The sequence below is a fragment of the Nicotiana sylvestris genome, chromosome 6, assembly GCF_000393655.2.
Source record: "Nicotiana sylvestris chromosome 6, ASM39365v2, whole genome shotgun sequence".
NCBI lineage: Eukaryota > Viridiplantae > Streptophyta > Magnoliopsida > Solanales > Solanaceae > Nicotiana > Nicotiana sylvestris.
This window is the reverse complement of record NC_091062.1, coordinates 80,515,810-80,534,638: the sequence shown is the minus strand read 5'-3', so window position 1 is coordinate 80,534,638 and position 18,829 is coordinate 80,515,810. Positions and strand designations below refer to the sequence as shown.

Below are 18,829 nucleotides of genomic sequence, written 5' to 3'. Positions count from 1 at the left end.
TAAATAGGGATTGTTACATAAATAGCCCGTCAGATTTTACTTTTTCTAGCCGGTATATATAAAGTATACGTTGACTATACATAATTATATATATATACACGCCAGCTAATTTTAGTTAAGAAATTAGGTGGATTTGGGTTAATTTTTTATTACAATAACCGGAAAAATCCCAAAATATGTCTTTTTCAACAGTATACTATTTAATTTTTTCAAATAGACTATTTTATGACTTATGAAAATACTTCAATTTGATCGCAAAAAAGAACTACAGAAAATTCTTCAAACGCGTTTGGGTCAGAGGTTGGTCAGCCACTTTGCTTGGAACACATATAACAGTACTTTTATCCGCGAATTTCATTTAACTAGTTAAACCGTAATTAATTACGGGTGACCTATATTCTCTTTTTCTCTCAAATCCACTCTTCATCTTGGTCAAAAATATTTCTGTAAAAATGGATTTGTGACAGAGCGTAATCGTAGTGCTTGTTCATTTTGGAGAAAGAAAAAGAAATGTTGCTGCTCTTTATAGTGTTTGTTCTGGGAGCTGTAACTGTCCTTGCAGTGGAAGCTGTGGGAGTGGTGCTTTTGATTCGCTGGTTGAACCGTAGAGTGGCTCGTGAAGTCGATAAAGCAAAACCGGACGGCTCGCTATCTTCTCTTGAGGACTTCGATTTCTCTTTGCACCAAAAGCAGGCATGTCATTTTACTTCCTTAATGTTTATGCTGCTCAATTATATCATGTATAATTGGTTTGCAGAGAGTCAATATGGAAGCTAAATTTACTAGATCAATTCATCTATATAAGAGTTTAAGCAATATACACTGTTATTGTAAAAAGATAAAAAAAATTACGCTATCAGGTCATCCAAGAATATTTACAGGTAAGCTTTCAGAAAAAGTGAGATATTATAGGTAAACGTGATATGATAGTATATAACTTTTTTTACACCGATAGTGTATTTAACTCAAACTCTTCGCTAAAACTAAAAGTTAGGTATTTGGAAACTATATGAGAAGTATATAAGTAGCTAGTCTTCCCTTATCTAAGTAGTGAATAAATGCATTTCAAATTGCTAGTCAAAGTGCAATTAGTTTGAATTTCGGGAAATGAGAAGTGTCGGACATTTTGGAACAAAGGAAGTGTAATTTCCTGACCTCATTTGTGTGTGTGTGTTTTGCGTGGCTATTAACCTATTGTTTTCTATTAGGGACATTGATAGAATGTAATTTGAGTAATTGGATGTATTAGTAGATAGATGTATTTTGAATATGGTATTTGTAGTCTATTTGGATATACATGTAGATAAGACTTAAGGCTAGTGATTTACATCACTACCTTCTAAGAGGCGGATCTAAAATTTGAACTTTATGGATTCCGGCTTCTAGGACAGTGACCTCAAGTGCTAGTAACTGACTTCTAAATTTAGTTTTTGTACATATCTAGTGGATTTCTTAGCAAGCTCCGAAACAACCCATAGGCTTACTTCGAGTGTGTAATCTACATCTTTCTATCTAGGACTCGGTCGAATAAGAATCATTGATTCCCTTTGTTGTTAATTTCTTATTCATTCATTGTGTTCGGCCAATGCTCCTTTCTCATCTCAAACCATATCCACTCTCAATGTTAGGAAAGATAAAGGAAGACCGCCTAAAGAAAGCAATCGAAAGAACTTGACCTATCTGAACTGACGATAGCACCTTAAAGCTAAGGTTATCATGAGCAACCTTGTTCCTTGATCAGCAAGGAGGCATCTCAAAGAATGGGGCAAAGGATTAAGCGTAATAAAGATTATTTCAAGTACTAATAAAAGCATTCATTACAAGCTCTTGTGCTCACTTATCTCAAGTATAGGATGTTTTCCATGAGCCTGTATGTGTTGAATACGCTTTTCCTGACACACATATATATAGTTTAGGCCAATGATACTGGGTTCTGCTGAACCCATGTCTTAAAGCCAACGTCCGCCCCTGAACCTTCTATATGACATATGTACTTGTACATTGAATACAAAGTATGTATTTTGCACATGTTCTTTGAGAGGATTTAAATGTTCTATTACTGAAAAAGGATTCTAGTAGAAAATTACATCTTAGGAAACTTCAGAAAATATAATAGTTCTCCTACAAGTGATATCAATTTCTCACGGGTCCTCAAGCCTCTTTTCTACTAGAAAATGGGAGGAGATCACATCATTATTTCCAGTGGCGAAACATGATAGGATGTGCTAGAGAGATTATCAGTTTAGATCTGCTGTTATATTCAAGCTCAAGGTATAATTTTGAAGTATGTTTCTTTTTCAGACTGTTTAGGATATTATTCTTACTTTAAGAAGATATTTCTTTGTCACAATTTTGTTATTTTATAATATCTTGATAAAAATGTTTCTATTTCACAATTTTGTTCTGATGTATGTGTTTTCGGGGATAAACTGATAATTGCTCCACAAGCTGACGTTGTGCTGTAAAATTTGAGTTTTGTTTATCTATTCAGGTACCTTTCACATTTTCCCACGATCTGTTTCAACTTATTGTATTGTGCTTCTGTTCTGTCTTCCAGGGGATAGTCTGGGTTCTAGAATCTGAAAGAATACCAAAGGCTTTTCCTGCGGATAAAGCCTTGAAGCAGCAAAAGGCCAAGAAAGAGCTATTAGAGGTTACACCTACTCAGAAATTTGCCCAAATCAAGGATCATTATCTCGTCCTAACGGAGTCAGATGGTTCCCATGTAGAAATTTTACTCAAAGGTTGCATTATAGCAGCTGTTTCTGCTTCAAGCTTGTCCTCTAGAAAATGGTAATATTGGAAGTACTATTATCTTTTGAAGTGTTTTTAAGCTGGACTGCGGCCCTACATTGCCAAGATTTATATTGCACTCCTATTCCTCTTCTAACAATTTTGAGAATATAGTACATAACTTAGTATTGAAGGCTCAGATCTGAAAGAGCTCCCTAGTCTCTAGCTGTAATTGAGATATAGGCTATGTCCTTTTCTCTGTGATTCTGCCTGCATAGGGTGGACATAAAAATGAGCCCAAAGCATTCTTTGTAGTCTGAATCTGATTGTTGAAAGCTGAAGCACACATATGTGCCTACATGTATTTTTGTTGTTTCATAGAGTGGAAGTGGGTTTGTATTTGCTATTTAGCCAAACTAAAACCTTTTGGATTTACAGTATCTGAAGTGCAACTTCTGGTTGGGAGTTTTTTTGGGCATCTGCAGATTTTATTCCAAAATGAGTAAGCTAAAAGTTCTTTTAAAGAAGTATGCAGAAGTAGTTGAATTATGTGCTATGTTTTCATACTGTGTGCCAGAAGCACAAAAGATGAACCAAAAGCAAGAGTAGACATAAAGGTGAACCAAAAGATTCTTCTTTGTCTGAGCTTGAAATAATATGGTAGTTGGAAGCTGATCTGCACATATATGCCTACATGTATCTCTGTAGCATCATTGGATGAAAGTAGGTTGGTCATTTGGTGCTGGATTTGGTAAAAGAATAAAAAATTTATTATAGTATTTGAAGTTCAAATCCTGGTTGTGAGATTTTCGGACAACTGCAGAGTTTATTTAATAAGAAAGCTAAGAATTTTATTAGAAATGGTATACAGAAGATAGAAAACCAAATACCCTTTTTCTCTAGCGTCAAGACGTTGATTGGTAAATTCTTGCCGCCTAGGCAAATGTAAGCATACCTCTCTTTTTGCCCATAATAGACTTCCCTTTTCCTAGAAAAATCTTAGGTTTCATTGAGTTAGGTTGAAGATGGATGTCAGACTTGCATTATGCACCATAAGAAATGTTCCAGTGGCAGCTCTATCTCTCTCCATCTTTCTCTTTTATTGGGTTGATAGCTTGATGCATCCATATTTAGGTCTAGGTTCCTATTTGTGGGTAATGTTTCTTTTTTTATTCATTTTTTAAATTTTCTGCATAAGTATCACTGGAGATATCATACACCTTATTTTGCTCTGCAAATTGGTGTTACATGACATATTTATTGGTTGGCTGGTTTAAGGAGGTATAATATCTTATGTTACGAATGTGGTGTAATCTAGCTACCTTGCTGTTTGAGAAGATGGCAAATGGAATTGAGGTTTCCGGGTGACGAAGACTCAAGGTTGAATTTTGATGCTTGTGGTAGAAAGAAATGAGTTAGCATTTTAACACTTGCTTTTTTCCATGCACCTTTTAAGCTCCATTCAACTGAATCTTGCATCATCCGTGACTTCTTAAAATACTGATTATTATTGCTCTTACGTGAATACCGGTGATTCATGTGACTGTTGGCTGCTTTCATTTGTTTAATGCACGAACTTCTGTGTATAATTTGGTAATGTCCCAGGAGAAATTTATGCAGAACAATTGCAGAGAGAATCTAATTTGCTTCCCTAATATTTTGGGCTGCAAGAAACTAGTCTTCTAACTTTTAGGTGAGCTTGACCTACTCCTCTCCTGATCAAAATTGGACAATCAAGTTTTTTTTGGACAATATTGAATCTGTTTCAAAATAAGTGGTTGACCATGAGAGCATATTAACTTTTCACTTTATGTGCTAGGTGTTGTCATATTCACCATAGATTGGTGGATGTCAATTAGATTGTTAGTTCGTCTGTTGTGCTTACCTCGAAATTTGGAGCTTGTTCAATTTATAAAGAAGCTATTTGACTCTCACTTTTTCTACGGCGCTCCAGAGTGAGGCTAGTCTGATAGGATTTAGTCTTAGATTGCTAGTGGTTATTGTTGAGTTCACACCACTCTTTCGTTTCTCTTAGTGCTGGGCTTTATCTACTGGTTATTATTTTGCTTTTCATCTATTTTCTGGTTCTTGTAATGATGTTATTTTTTCTATGGTTTTTATTGATGGTACTGATATATTGCCTCTTTTCGTTTTCTTGAGCCGAGGGTCTATCGGAAACAGTCTTTCTACCTCTCGGGGTAGGGGTAAGGTCTGCGCACGCACTACCCTCCCCAGAATCCACTAGTGGGATTTCACTGGGTCGTTGTTGTTTGTTTTGCTATTTGACTCTCACTTTGGAGCGAAAAGCTACATAATGGCGAAATGCTTTGCAACTTTCTGTACTTCCTTTTGCCTTCTTACATTTCGTCTAGGATTTAGATGTGACTTGCAATACATGTGCATGTCCCGCTTCTTTTTGGGCGTAAAAACTAAGTGAAAACCCTGCATATCCTGATTTGACTTGGTGATATTTTTGAGATATTATAATCGTTACCTATCATGGTTGATAGCTCCTTTTTTTTTTTTTTTTTGATGAAGTAATTGGTTTCATTGATGGCATCAAGAAGATGCTGGATAGTTACAAAAGTAGTGAAAATTGTTAGCTCCAATACAAAAAGGCAAACAAATCAGCTTAGTACTAGGGAGCTAACAAAGTTTAGATAACTAACAGGAGAATCTACAGGGGCTAGATAAGCCCAACTAAATAAATACACTAGGCAAACAGCTTTGAGAGACTGGACAGCAGTTGATATCCCGTCAAAACACTTTCTATTCCTTTCGTTCCAGATAGTCCAAGAAATGGCTGCAGGTTGATAGCTCGCTTTTTGCTCCCTCTGTCTTCTGAAAAAACTAGTTAAGTTTTTTTGTATAATATAATATATATGATAAGACTTTCTTATTACTAAACTGGACATTATTTCTGAAGAGCTTGAAAAAAAAGGAAAGACTTACATTCAATTTTGGTTTACAAAAAGGAAATATAAATAATACTGGTACCCAATGTGAAAAGTAGTTGTAAATTGTAATAGATAAAAGTATCATGTGAGATTTAATCAGTTTGGCTATAATTGAAAATGGAGTTCCTTATCCAAAAAAATGCAACTGAAAATGGAGTTACCACTTCCCCACAGTAAAAGAGGACATGTGAAAAATAAGTTACTAACAGGTAAAACACATTCTACAGCAGCACTTTATAAAGGAAAACAATTTTCTTAGTGTGCTTTAAGAAGTCATTGGAAGGCAATATAAAGAACAAAATACCAGGTGGAGTTTATCAAAAGGTGTGAGAAATAAGTTATTTCCAACAAATAAGTGACCTTAATATATAGTCAATGTACAATTTTTTGATGAAATATATTCATGGATAATTGAAATGCTCCATTTTCTCTCAAGTGGTTTGTGAAAAATTGGAGTACAAAACCCCACAATTAGAGGTGTTATCAATTAAGAAAAAATTTAACTTCATTAGAGCAGGTAATACTGTATACTTTTTATGCAGAAGTTAATCTCATATCTTTTTCTAAAATTGATTTTAGCATCTAGTTAAGTTAGTGGTTTGTCTAATTATCTCATTGACAAATATGCAAGATTTAATAACAATAACTTACAGCTTCAATTGGTGTTATCTGGTACAATTTTACAGGGCAAAAAGATATCCTATTAAAATAGAGAGCAGAGCATCAACTTTATATGAAGGAAGTAGAATACTTTACATTTATCTTGAGACATGCTGGGAGAAGGAAGCATGGTGCAAATCCCTTCGTCTTGCATCCTGCAAGGACAAAGAAAAACTAAAGTGGTTTGCCAAGTTGAACATAGAGTTTCAAAATTACCTGATGTCATTAAATGCAGGATATCCTTCATTTATGAAACCACATTCAAGCATTGGTGTTGATTTAGGTGATAAATCAAGTAAGTTTGATGGTTCCTCATCAAAAGTTCGGCAATTTTTGAAAAAGCTTGGCAAGAAAGCTTCTAAGAGTGCTCCGGAAAATAAGGGAACCTTCATTTCAACATCAGACCATGAAGAAAGGAAGATAAGTGAGAGAGTTCATTCCTTCCAAGACCTTGCTTTTGCTGGTGGTGGTGTTAAATTTGCTCCAACACGCAAGCCTCTTGATTTTTCTACTAAGGATGTTGTAGTGCCTTCTACTGGATCAGGAAGCCGGAGTCAAATGTCTGTTACTTCTGATGCAGATTCTGATGACAGGGTTTTCGGTGATGAAGGAACCCTTTGTTGGAATTTGTTAATATCCCGTTTGTTTTTTGATGCCAAAAGAAATGACCAGATGAGAACCTCTTTGCAAGCCAGGATTCAGGTTTGTTATCTTTATTGCCTTTCCATTAGGAGATGTATGTATCTTGGTTTAAGCTTTTGGTTTACTGGCGTCATAATTTACTAAGTATTGCTTTTCAAGCAGTGGCGTAGCCACCCTATGCCAAGGGTAGTCAAGCGCACCCCCTTCGCCGAAAATTTTGTATTGCATGTTGTTAGATAGTTATGTGTAAATAGTCCTAGTCCTATATGTAGGAGTAGAATATGTCCTAGTCCCAGATGTAGGAGTAGAATATGTATTATATATAGGGCTCATTGTATCATTGTTAAAAGAAATAGATTTTTCTCCCGTACATTCTCACATGGTATCAGAGCTTCAGTGAGAAAATTATCGTTATGCGTCATTCCAGCGACATACGGGAATAAAGGTCTTGTCGTCGTGCAATTTTCCGGCAACTTCGTCTTGTTCCCAAGTATCATCACTGCTACAGTGGTACTGTGCATATACCAGTACCACCATCAGATCCGAAACCCTTGTGCGACCAAACCCCAGAAATTCCAGTCTCATCTGAACAGAAAAGTCTTTCCGGTTGACGACTCAAGATTGATTTGCATTATCTCCTCATCGGTAAGTGTTGTGCGAAAACCAACACTACCATCTTGTTCGGAAAAGTCAGGCGACAAAACCCTAGTCAATCGCTCCGGCAGAAAGTCACGCGCCTCCACGGCCACGCGCCGCAAGAACTAGGGTGGTCAAGCGCACCCCCTTCGCCGAAAATTTTGTATTGCATATTGTTAGATAATTATGTGTAAATAGTCCTAGTCCTATATGTAGTAGGAGTAAAATATGTCCTAGTCCCATATGTAGTAAGAGTAGAATATTTATTATATATAGGGCTTATTGTATCATTGTTAAAAAAAATAGATTTTTCTCCCGTACATTCTCACATGGTAACAGAGCTTCAGTGAGAAAATTATCGCTATGCGTCATTCCAGTGACATCCGGGAAGAAAGATCTCGTCGCCTTGCAAATTTTTGGCAACTTCGTCTTGTTTTCAGAGTTCATCACTACTACAATGGTACTGTACATATACCAGTACTACCATCATATTCGAAACCCTTGTGCGACCAAACCCTAGAAATTCCAGTTCCATCTGAACAGAAAAGTCCGTCACCGTGCGTCTTTCCGGTTGACGACTCAAGATTGATTTGCATTATCTCCTCATTGGTAAGTGTTGTGCGAAAACCAATACTACCATCTTATTCAGAAAAGTCAGGTGACGAAACCCCAGTTAATCAATCCGGTCGAAAGTCACGCGCCTCCATGGCCACGCCGCCAGAACTAGGGTTCCGGCGAGGTACATTAACTTTTCCGATGCGTGTGAGCCATTCCGACTACTTTTTGACAAAACTTTTTCGAGACAACTTATTCGTCCTGTGATTCCGAGCCTGCCCATATAAATTACATCAAATTCTGACGGCTTTTATTTTTTTCGGCATAAACAATGTACTTTTTTCGGCGTGAACAGTGACTTCCCGGTGTGAACAATAATTTCCGGAAAAGTTTCTGTTTTCTGGTGGTGTTTTAGAACGTATTTTGTAGTGGAATTCGGCTTAGTCTCACTATTTTCAAAATTTTCCGGCGACCTTTCGGCCAACCTCATGGTTTTATTGCTCAGGGAGAGTCTAGTGGCCTTGTATGTCGAATGATCAGCTTGTAGATATTTTCACCAAGTCACTCACTGGTCCTCGTATTAGTTACATATGTAACAAGCTCGGTACATCTGATTTGTATGCACCGTCTTGAGGGGGAGTGTTAGATAGTTATGTGTAAACAGTCCTAGTCCTAGTCACATATGTAGTAGGAGTAGAATATGTCCTAGTCCCATATGTAGTAGGAGTAGAATATATATTATATATAGAGCTCATTGTATCATTGTTGGAAAAAAATAGATTTTTCCCCGTGCATTCTCACACACATATAAGTTAAGTACTACTTTATATGGTTATATATTATATTTTGAACACACTTAACACACTTGAGTGAGGCAATCCAGCGGTTCAAGGTGTTTAAAGTGACATGTTCACGGGTTCAAAGTTATACTCATTTTGTTTGCCAAAACTAAACGGAGACCACCATGTATGGTCTATTTGGTTTTTCAATCTAAAAAATTTGCTAATAAAATAACTCTTAAAACTTAAAATTTGTGTAGAAATAAACAACTATTCTTAAAAGTAATATTTTAACTAAAATTTATTTCTTAAATAAATTTTATAGTTTAAAAGTCAAGCTATACAAACATTTCCTTAACAAAAGCTCTCTACAAACTATAAATCCTATCGACTCTCTCTTTCCTTTGGTTTTATGCTTACTTTTATTAGTAAAATTTCTAATGTTGTTTTTTTGTTATTTTAATTTTGATTTATAAACCTATAGTTCTATTAAAAGTTTTTTTTTATTGTTTAGCCAAATATTGCATAATTTAATTTAAAATTTTTAGTACACCATTGAAACAACAACATACCCAGTATAATCCCACATAGTGGGGTATGGGGAGGATAATGTGGACGCAGACCTTACCCCTATCTTTGTAGAGGTAGAGAGACTGTTTCCAATAGACTCTCGGCTCAAGCAAGCATAGGTACCACAATAATAACAAGAAAACAAGACGGGACAACACCGAAAAAACATGTAAAAACAGAATACTCGACAAGATAGTAAGATGATCGAAATGTAAAAAAAAAAAAAACGATAGGTATTCAATTAAGCCTACTACCAACCAAATGCGAGAGTACGTACTAACACTACCGGTATGAATAATCTAGACTCCCTAACCTACTATCCTAATCTTTGACCTCCACACTTTCCTATTTCATCGACAAAAGATATTATTGACCTGTTTAAAGTTGGAACACCCTGGCGGAATTCCTGGCTACGGCGCTACGCCATTGTTTTCAAGCATATAAACATCTTTTTGTAATTAGTTGTGTAGCTGGAAAATTGGCAATTGAGTTTTGTCAGCAGGAAGTGTTTGAGTAAAAACTGAATTTGATTCATTATAATACAATCTTTCTGTTTTAGAAAGTTGTGTCTGGAATGGTTGATATTTTCTTCTCTTCTACTCAAGTTATCATGGCAGGAAATTGTTTTAATGCTTTATTTGAAGCTTCGTAGGCTTGTATTTTTTGTTCTGACATTTTATGTTCCATTGTTATAGTAAATTAAAAGGACATTTACTTTATCTAACTGAGCTATGATTCTGTGTGCTCTTACTTGTAGAGAACGCTGTCCAATATACGAATTCCCAGTTACGTAGGTGAAGTGACCTGTACTGCCGTTAATATTGGTAACCTTCCTCCCTACATACGTGCAATGAGGGTTCTTCCCTCAGACATGAATGAGTTTTGGGCCTTCGAAATTGATCTTCAGTATTCTGGTGGTGCAATCTTGGATGTCGAGACAAGGGTTGCAGTTCAGGACCTTGATTTTCCTGAAGGGGACGAACCAGATGTAGATTCCGCTGCCAGTCATGATGCCAAACCAGATTTACTAGAAGGATTTGAGCAGTTTGGAAAAGGAAAACATTCTGAAGGGAATGTTGATAAGATTGACCAAACCAACGAAGGTACTATTTTTTTTAATGTTCTATAATATTTGGAATTTCCAATCATAATATGTTAATTTGGTTAGGCATACTTAATGGTTATTTGTATAGTTATCTATAGGGGAATACTCCACTATTTTAAAAGTAGAATTGTTTGTATTAGATAGTAATTGAGGTGCATTAATCAGGTGAATTTTCAGATGGGATGAGAAGCTCGAATATCATTCCAAGTGAGTCACCTCAAGTGTCTAGGTGGAAGTCCATCTTTAATTCTGTTGCGAAACAGGTTTCACAGGTTGGTATCAATTCCTTTATTTGTTACAATGGGCTATTCTATTTGTATAGATAGGGTGGAGGGGCACATTTATTCCTTGTTTATCTATTTTCAGTTCTTATCTTCGGTACAGGGTAGAGAGTTTGATAGCTCGCAAGGCTCGTTACATTGAGATGACGGGATATGATTGGTGACGGGTTAAAATAATATCTCTGCAACATCTTGTTTTGCCGAACTATTTTAGGGTCGACTCCGTCAATTAGTAATTAATTCCCGCTTTTTCGGTTTTTGGGGAAGGGCAAAAAAAGCGGGAAGGGACAAAATCACTACACTGTCCCGGCCAACTATATTAAATCGGGATTAATTGGTTTTGTAGTGCTTTACAAATTTGTTTTGATTGTTTTATGCTTTTTTTACAAGAGATTTTCATTTTTACGCACTATAGATCTGAAAAGGTTATTTTCTTCTATTCAAATTGTAAGTGGCCATAGGAGACCATTTCCTCATCAAATCCTTAAATCTGGACCATTCTGTGTCAGCAATTTATTTGATTACAGTGGAGCATGTTTGAGCATTGCGCTGACTGGTTTAAGGGGTGATCACAGAAAAGGAGGTTGATTCCAGTACTATTAATATTCTTTTGGTTCCATAAATATAGGTTAACCTGTAGATTTTATGAACTCAATCAAAATGTGCACTATACTAAATTAGTACTATTGGTTTCTGAATATTTCTGAATATATTATTTCTTGTACTTCTTGTACTATAACAAATTGCGGAAGAAGCTCTTTTGCATTCTAAACATTGAATCTTTAAACTCTCCAGGTTTCACTCTCACTGGGGATTAGGGTTGCATCCATTCAAGGAACTATGAGGCTATACATAAAGCCGCCACCTTCAGATCAAATATGGTTCGGATTCACATCAATGCCCGATATAGATTTCCATTTGGACTCTTTTGTTGGGGAGCATAAGATCTCAAGCGGGCATCTTTCTTCGTTCCTGATCAATCGATTTAAGGTCAGATTCTCTTCTTCTCATTTAACCCCTTTCCGTTGACCTAGCATGATTAAAAACCAATTATGGGGTGATTAAGATTGAAATTCATTACCTTAATAGTTACAACACTTTGCTAGCTTTAAATCCATTTTCAGCCAGTCAAGGTTTCTGGGATCATTAGCGACAGAGTAATATTAGTGGGTCAACAGATTGCAAGGTAACTTGTGGAACTTGTTGAAGTGTGACCATCAAATTTAAAAGCTTAAACTGTTTGAAAGAACACACTTTTATTTTACTTAATTACGTCTTCAATACGCTCCCTCACGTGCGGGCTTGATTCTTTTTTATGAGCCAAGCACGTGGACATTCGTTTTGATATTGGGTGGCGGTGATACTCGAACCAGAACCTCTGCCTGCTCTGCTCTGGTACCATGTTGAAGTGTATGACCATCTTATCTAAAAGCTTAAGTTGTTAGAAAGAACACACTTTTATTTACTTAATTGCGTCTTCAATAGAACTAAAATTTCTAGAATATTGAGAAAGTCTTCTTACTCAAAAAAGATTTGAGGAAGTCTTGGAAATAGATAGTACTGGAAAAAAGTACTTAGCAACCATCATATGAAAAGATATAATGGTTGATTGATTATAGACTCCATGTCAAATCCTAACTCTATACAAAAGAGTCCCTTCCCACGAAAATATAGCCAGTTTTAAAAATGGATATTTCATATGAATCCAAAAATATACAAAAATTGGAAAAATGCACTGAATTATGGAAGAGAGTATCTTCCACTTCTTCAAACTTTTCCACATAAGAGCCCAGGTGCTACTTCCCATATGTTTACCCTATTCCTTCCTGATTCCGTTAGTGTTGTGTAGCTGTAGCTTCCATAGTCGATGTGACCCCAAAGACATTGTCTGCTGAAATTTCTGTATTTCAAAATCGGTCTCAGAATAAGTAGATTCTAGTCAGAAACTGTAGAAGAAAGGTCGTTTAAGATCCAGAGAGTAGAGGGACAGGAGTGATTCAGTTGCTAACATTCATTCAAGAAGATAGAGATTGATGGCAGGTTATAACCTTCAACACGAAATGCGTAAGCTGAATACACTAAGCCAGCGTAACTAGTTTGTCGTTAGATCATTTCTCTTTGATAAGTTGTTATTTAAACATTTTTACTTGTTTCGTTCTCAATCACTTATGAATTCGATCTACTTTAAATTCAACAGAGCAGTGTATGCAATGTTTTCAATTATATTGTTCTCTTTTTGTAGCCCATAGCCAACATTATTTGCTAAAATGGTACGTAATACTCCCAGTGCTCATCTCAAAACATGGGTGAAATTTCCTTCAGAGGGTTAGCTGATGCTATCATCACTAATGCAGGTTGCTATTCGTGAAACACTGGTACTTCCAAACTGTGAAAGTGTATGCATCCCCTGCATGTTGGCGGAAAAGGATGACTGGGTCCCCCGACAAGTTGCTCCATTTATATGGATTAATCGAGAAGCTGCAGGTAATAATGCCAACAGACAAGAAGCATCCAGCTCCCAACCTGGGGATGCAACACGATTCACTGAAGTTGATAGGGGAGGCACCAGTGGTAATGGTGAAAGCAAAAGTGAAAATCCAGGAAGAACAGGATGGGCTAATCAACAAAGCAAGTCATTGGATCCACGGGCATTATTATCAGTTCCTACGCATAGTCCAGATACAGGAAGTACCACTAGCAATGCCGAAGGCAAACAAGAAAAGACAAGAAAAGCTGGATGGTCTGCACTGCAAAGCAAGTCATTAGATCCACATGCATCCTTATCAGTTCCTATAGCGCAGCCTATCACAAGTAACCAGGCTTCAGAAGAACTGAAAGCCCCGTTATTGAAGCATGAGGAACAGCAAGTGGGTCACCTCAGGAGCACAGAGGAGAACATAGAATGCAAGTCACCTTCTCGACAACTGGTACTACTTGAAGAAAAAAATCAAATTACTGGAGAAGATGATACAAAGTCTGCAAGAATAGGGAGAAGGGCTAGGATGCTTGGTTTGGGGAAAAAAATGGGGGAGAAACTTGAAGAGAGGGCACGTCACATAGAAGAGAAGGGGAGAAATTTAGTTGAGAGGATGAGGGGACAACAGTGAAAAAAGGAATAATGTAAATTTGCAGCTTCTCCAATTCAGTTTGTTTAACAACGCAAGTCCCCAGTGTATCTTGTTATTGATTAATGGCTGTTTCATTAGTGCTTTAACTAGGCAAACACATTTTTACACATGTTTCAGTCACACAGGTGCTGTAAAACTGGCAACCATGTAAAGGAACAAATTAAATATAAGTCTTCGTGCTTTGAGTCGTCGTTGTCCGATGGTTCATCTTTAGTTGCCATGAGGAAGAGCTTGAGTTATGAAGCCCAACAGGTTCAGTTCAAGAACTAAACAAGCTTTGTTCGTTAGTCATGGAGAAGATGTAAGAAGAAAAATAGCTCTACGTTGATCGTATGAACTCAAGTGATTATTTTGGTCATTTTTTCATCGGGTTGCTGTTAAATTGAGAGATGTTGTCGTCACAGAAAAAAATGACTTGATTCGATTAATTGAAACTCAGAAGCTGAATTTTTTTTTCCAAGAAACTGTCAACAATTCAGCTTGCAAATTCAGTTTTTGAAAACTATAAAACACATGTAAGCGTCATACTTCAGAGACTATTTATGTTGTTCTCTTTGTCTATTACATCCTCAATGTTTAACTTCTGTGATTAAAGCGATTCCTGATAACATTTTTACGCTCCTGCCTATGTAAGAGCAAAAAAACGAAAATTAATTTTCGATTACGAAATAAGAGAATTAAAGAGTTAAAAGAGAAATTCATGAGATGCCAAGAAATAAAGCTTGAATCCAAGTACAAAAGAATTTGAGAAGACGAAGTAGAACAAGACGAGGAAAATGGTGAAATTCAACTCCTTTGCAGCCAATGACCTTTTGCAACCTAAATGCAAGTTCCGTTTTTAAACTGATTGTTCTGGTTATTTTGGACATTTCTCGACTATCTTTTTCCAAATAAAATTTGTATTACATGAAAAGAAAAGCATGGATCCTTCAAATATATAGAAAGTAAGAAAAATTACAAAATGAAGAAAAAAAATTGTTAACAGAAAGGAAAGAACATTGGGTAGTACTCAAAATTATTTTTTTCTTAATACCATTAATAATATCAGCTTCCCAACTGGGTTCCGTGAATTGAACTAACCAAAGACCCCTTGGAACAGAGATTTGAAAAGTTGGATTACAGTGCTCAAGTTAACAAGCCCAAAGGGTACTCAACCATCAAAAGGTCAATTACTAGAACCAGCAATGGACGTTAGGTTAACCGACTCAAAAGTCTACACCTGCTTTGTTTGTATAATAAATATCAAAAAGACAATCATAATTCATAGCTATAAAGAATAATAAGCCGTTTAACTCCTTGACTTACATCTTGCTTGACCAAGTTTCTTATAAGCACTAACACTCTTTGTTGTGCTCTTTTCTCATTCTTTTAGTAAAATGTACTCCCTCCGATCCACAATAAGTAATTTTTTGGCCTTTTTTTTATAGTCCAAAATAAATAATTTTTTCAAATTTCAAGAATGAATTAATTATTTTTTTCCTACGTTGCCTATGAAGTACATAGGTTGAAGTATGTGTTAAAGAGTGTTTAAGTGTATATGTGTTACGAGTTTTTATGTGAAGAGATAGTAAAGGTTAATATGATCAATTTCATTGCTAATTAATGTTAAAAGGTGAATTTCTTAATCTGTGTGAAAACAACCAAAAAGTAACTTATTTTGGACCGGAGGTAGTAGTATGTTTCTCATCCAGTTATGGAACCCACAACTCTAATTTTGAAATTAAAAAAAAAAAAACAAATCAATGTCCGAGGTCAAAGAAACCCTCCTAAGGAGAATTTGGTTATCCATTTTTTAGTAATGGAGTAACAATTCCGATTGGCGTTGAATATTTTCCAAAAGCAACCAAATTTGACAGTGACCACCTCTTGACAACATAACCACTTTGAAATTCTCCAAAAAGCCATGCTAGCAATGATTAAATAATTGAGTACATCCACAGAAAATCCTTTAACTGTGCAATGAACAAAACTATTTTTGTAGAACTCACAATGTCTACTCTTTATCCAGAAGGGAAGAAGAGCTTCCTAAAGGAAACAGGTTCATTCCCAGCCTGTGGCGCCAGCAGTTGGGGCGGCATCTGACACAGGAACTGGAACAGGTGCAGCTGCAGTGTCCCAGCCTCCTCCCTCAGCCACTGCAATTCATCAAAAGAAAAGAATTTAAAGTTGTTAGTGCCGCCAAATTTTGGCTAAACAATAGACAAATAAAAAACTCGAAATCATCAGACGATTGCAGAAGAGGTTCAACTACAGTCCAGGGGGAAAAAGAGAGTAGCAAACCACCATCCACTAAGACAATCTCAGAGCTTCCAACTAGTATCAAATTTCTTAGCAGAAAATATGACAATAACCTTAGAGTGACTAATTTGGCAGCTGCTCTGTCATATGTCAATATCCAGAGCTAATTTCATGTAACAGTGTAACAAACTAACCTCCTTCACCAGACCAACCACTAGCAACTACTGGACCAGAAGGTGCAGTATCTCCAGTCCACTGGGCCTCGGGGATTTGGCTACTAGACCAGTCACCACCGAGCGCAGCACCAGCGGAGTAGTCTGCATAATCGATTGCAGGGGCTTCTTCTTCTTGTTGCTCCTTAGCCTCTTCAGGCTCTCTGTAAAAGAAGAGATCGACCTGCAACAACGGAAATTAACACACGCAAATGAAAAACCGACATTCACAACAAAAAGATGTGATAATTTATTATTAAATTTCAGTTGTACCGGTTGCAAAATGGAGCATTAAGCTATTAATTGAACTTGAGAGGAGCATGCAACCAACAAATGCAAAATGAAGAAGATACAATTAGAGCTTAAAGATATAGTCTTTACCATGACATCCCATTTATGTCCTTGATTAATGGAACCACGCATCTGCAGTACCATCCTCGCTAAGAGCCAGAAAAGAACACCAATACTATGCTTTCCTTTGTTATTAGCAGGGATACCAATGTCAACATAGCGCATTGGAGAGTCAGTATCACAGAAAGCAATAGTAGGGATATTCCCAAGCGCAGCCTCTTTGATTGGCTGCAAAGTATTCAAACAGGTTATAAATCATTGGAAGGCTTAAAAAAGAGATGATGAGTATCAGGAAAATATGTAAAAACCTGATGATCGGTTCTTGGATCAGTGAGAATCAAGAGTCTTGGCTCACTGTATGAGGTCTGAAGCTGGTTGGTAAAAGTTCCAGGGGTATGACGTCCAGCAATTGCATTTGCACCAGTATATTGTGCAAACTTCAAGACAGCTCTCTGCCCATATGGCCTGGCAGATTGCACAATTATGTCCTTAGGATTCTCAATAGCAACAATTACCCTGGCAGCCATTTGAAGCTTTTCCCATGTCTTTCCGAGGTTAATGATGTAGATACCTAAGAATATAAATAGATAGGTCAAGATAAGCAGAATTAGTACTTAAATTAGACCAAACAAAAGCCAGACTGAAGATATATTTTGGGAAAGTAGTCAAAAACAGAGGATGAAACATAGCAGGTAAAAGTATCACTATGAAATAAATGATTCAATGTCAACGAAGTAATTCATTTGTATCATCTTTAGACATGAAAAATCAGAACAATGAACGATCATCTAGTAGAGTAATCAGCAGTTCCAAATAGAGAAAGCTAACACAACCTGCCGCACATTGGACCTAGTCTTAGCAATTTAAAGATGCTTCTTTTTATTGAATGCATGAGGTCTCAGGTTCAAATCATAGTCAAACTGCATGCAAGTTGGCACAGACACCACCGTCATTAAAACAATCAAATATATATTTGACTAACGAATTAATTTACAGACTGTTTGATTGAGCGAAATCTAACATTTATTGTGCATCACAATAAGCATTTGCAAATTTTGTGCATAAACACGTGCTATTTACTGCTAATATAAAATGCTTTATCACCGTGAAATGAGCACACATTGAAAGAAATGAGACAAGTAGTAACATTTTAAGAGTATATACCGTCGTTGCGGCGCTTGAAGACGTAGCGTTCCATTTGGAAGTCACAATTCTTAGTTCCGAGGTGGACTTCGGCAGCCAACATCATCTGTATGTCGGCTTCTTTTGTCGACAGTGTTCTTCCTTCCGCCGCCATTGTTGTACTCTGTTTCTTCCCCTTCGCTTAGCCTGCTTCAACTAGGGTTTTTTGCTTGCGGCAGATCGAAACTATCCCCAACCCTTTTTGAACGGAAGAGGTGGCTATAAAACGTGGAAATGATACTAGGCAGTCAAACAAGCTGTTTAAAATATATTGGAATTTTTATCTACTAGCAAAAGTTAACAGCTTATTTATTTTAAATAAATATCATTTATAAAAATTATATTTGTGAGCATATAATTTTTGTCTCACATGAACTATAACTCCCAAAATTAGATTTTTCCTTTTAATTATTTGTTATTTAAGAATTATTATAGAATTTTGTTATTTGTTTGCATTTTGTGTGCATGTTTAATTTTATTTAAATCATAAAAATACAAAAATACATTGCATTTGCATTTAGGATTTAATTTTACATTTTTAGATTAATTAGTAAATTAGTGTTTTACAAAAATGAAAAAAATCACGAAAAATAACTAATTTTTGCATTTTTAATTTTGAGTTTCGAATTTTGGTAGTTTTCCTTTTAATTTGGTATTTAATTATTTGTGATAATTGTTATTTAGAGTTAACTAATTTAATTTAGTAGGATAATTTGTATTAGGAATTAATTTAGATTTTATTTTTAATTTTGAAAAGAAAGAAAGAGTTTTTAAAATAAATGGAAAAAAGAAAAGAAGTG

The 18,829-nt window shown here is 36.1% G+C and overlaps 2 protein-coding genes across 3 annotated transcripts; one reads left to right on the top strand and one right to left on the bottom strand.

Annotated features, from left to right (window-relative positions):
• Nucleotides 1–303: 303 nt before the first annotated feature.
• On the top strand, nucleotides 304–14,233 carry LOC104214066 (uncharacterized). Of its 2 annotated transcripts, none has more exons than XM_009763671.2 (7): nucleotides 304–693; nucleotides 2,558–2,793; nucleotides 6,377–7,052; nucleotides 10,290–10,635; nucleotides 10,815–10,909; nucleotides 11,714–11,908; nucleotides 13,273–14,233. In XM_009763671.2, the coding sequence occupies exons 1-7, from the start codon at nucleotides 511–513 to the stop codon at nucleotides 14,023–14,025; spliced, it is 2,484 nt and encodes an 827-aa protein (XP_009761973.1). In that variant the 5' UTR covers nucleotides 304–510; the 3' UTR covers nucleotides 14,026–14,233. The 2 variants fall into 2 exon arrangements, with proteins under 2 accessions (XP_009761973.1, XP_009761972.1); XM_009763670.2 differs by having other exon boundaries at nucleotides 10,803–10,909.
• A 1,702-nt stretch (nucleotides 14,234–15,935) lies between these two features.
• LOC104214067 (small ribosomal subunit protein uS2-like) lies at nucleotides 15,936–18,271 on the bottom strand. The gene is made up of 5 exons (XM_009763673.2): nucleotides 18,012–18,271; nucleotides 17,156–17,418; nucleotides 16,878–17,075; nucleotides 16,479–16,680; nucleotides 15,936–16,181 (listed from the first exon to the last, which is right to left on the bottom strand). The coding sequence occupies exons 1-5, from the start codon at nucleotides 18,142–18,144 to the stop codon at nucleotides 16,087–16,089; spliced, it is 891 nt and encodes a 296-aa protein (XP_009761975.1). The 5' UTR covers nucleotides 18,145–18,271; the 3' UTR covers nucleotides 15,936–16,086.
• Nucleotides 18,272–18,829: the final 558 nt, after the last annotated feature.

Excerpts from the sequence above, each read along its gene's own strand:
- LOC104214067 (XM_009763673.2), bottom strand. The coding sequence starts at position 18,144 with ATGGCGGCGGAAGGAAGAACACTGTCGACAAAAGAAGCCGACATACAG. Across the intron at positions 17,419-18,011 it reads CTTCAAGCGCCGCAACGACG|GTATCTACATCATTAACCTC; the intron begins GTATATACTCTT and ends TTATATTCTTAG. Across the intron at positions 16,182-16,478 it reads TGGTTGGTCTGGTGAAGGAG|TGGCTGAGGGAGGAGGCTGG; the intron begins GTTAGTTTGTTA and ends GATGAATTGCAG.
- LOC104214066 (XM_009763670.2), top strand. The coding sequence starts at position 511 with ATGTTGCTGCTCTTTATAGTGTTTGTTCTGGGAGCTGTAACTGTCCTT. Across the intron at positions 7,053-10,289 it reads CTTTGCAAGCCAGGATTCAG|AGAACGCTGTCCAATATACG; the intron begins GTTTGTTATCTT and ends TCTTACTTGTAG. Across the intron at positions 10,636-10,802 it reads GATTGACCAAACCAACGAAG|GTGAATTTTCAGATGGGATG; the intron begins GTACTATTTTTT and ends TGCATTAATCAG.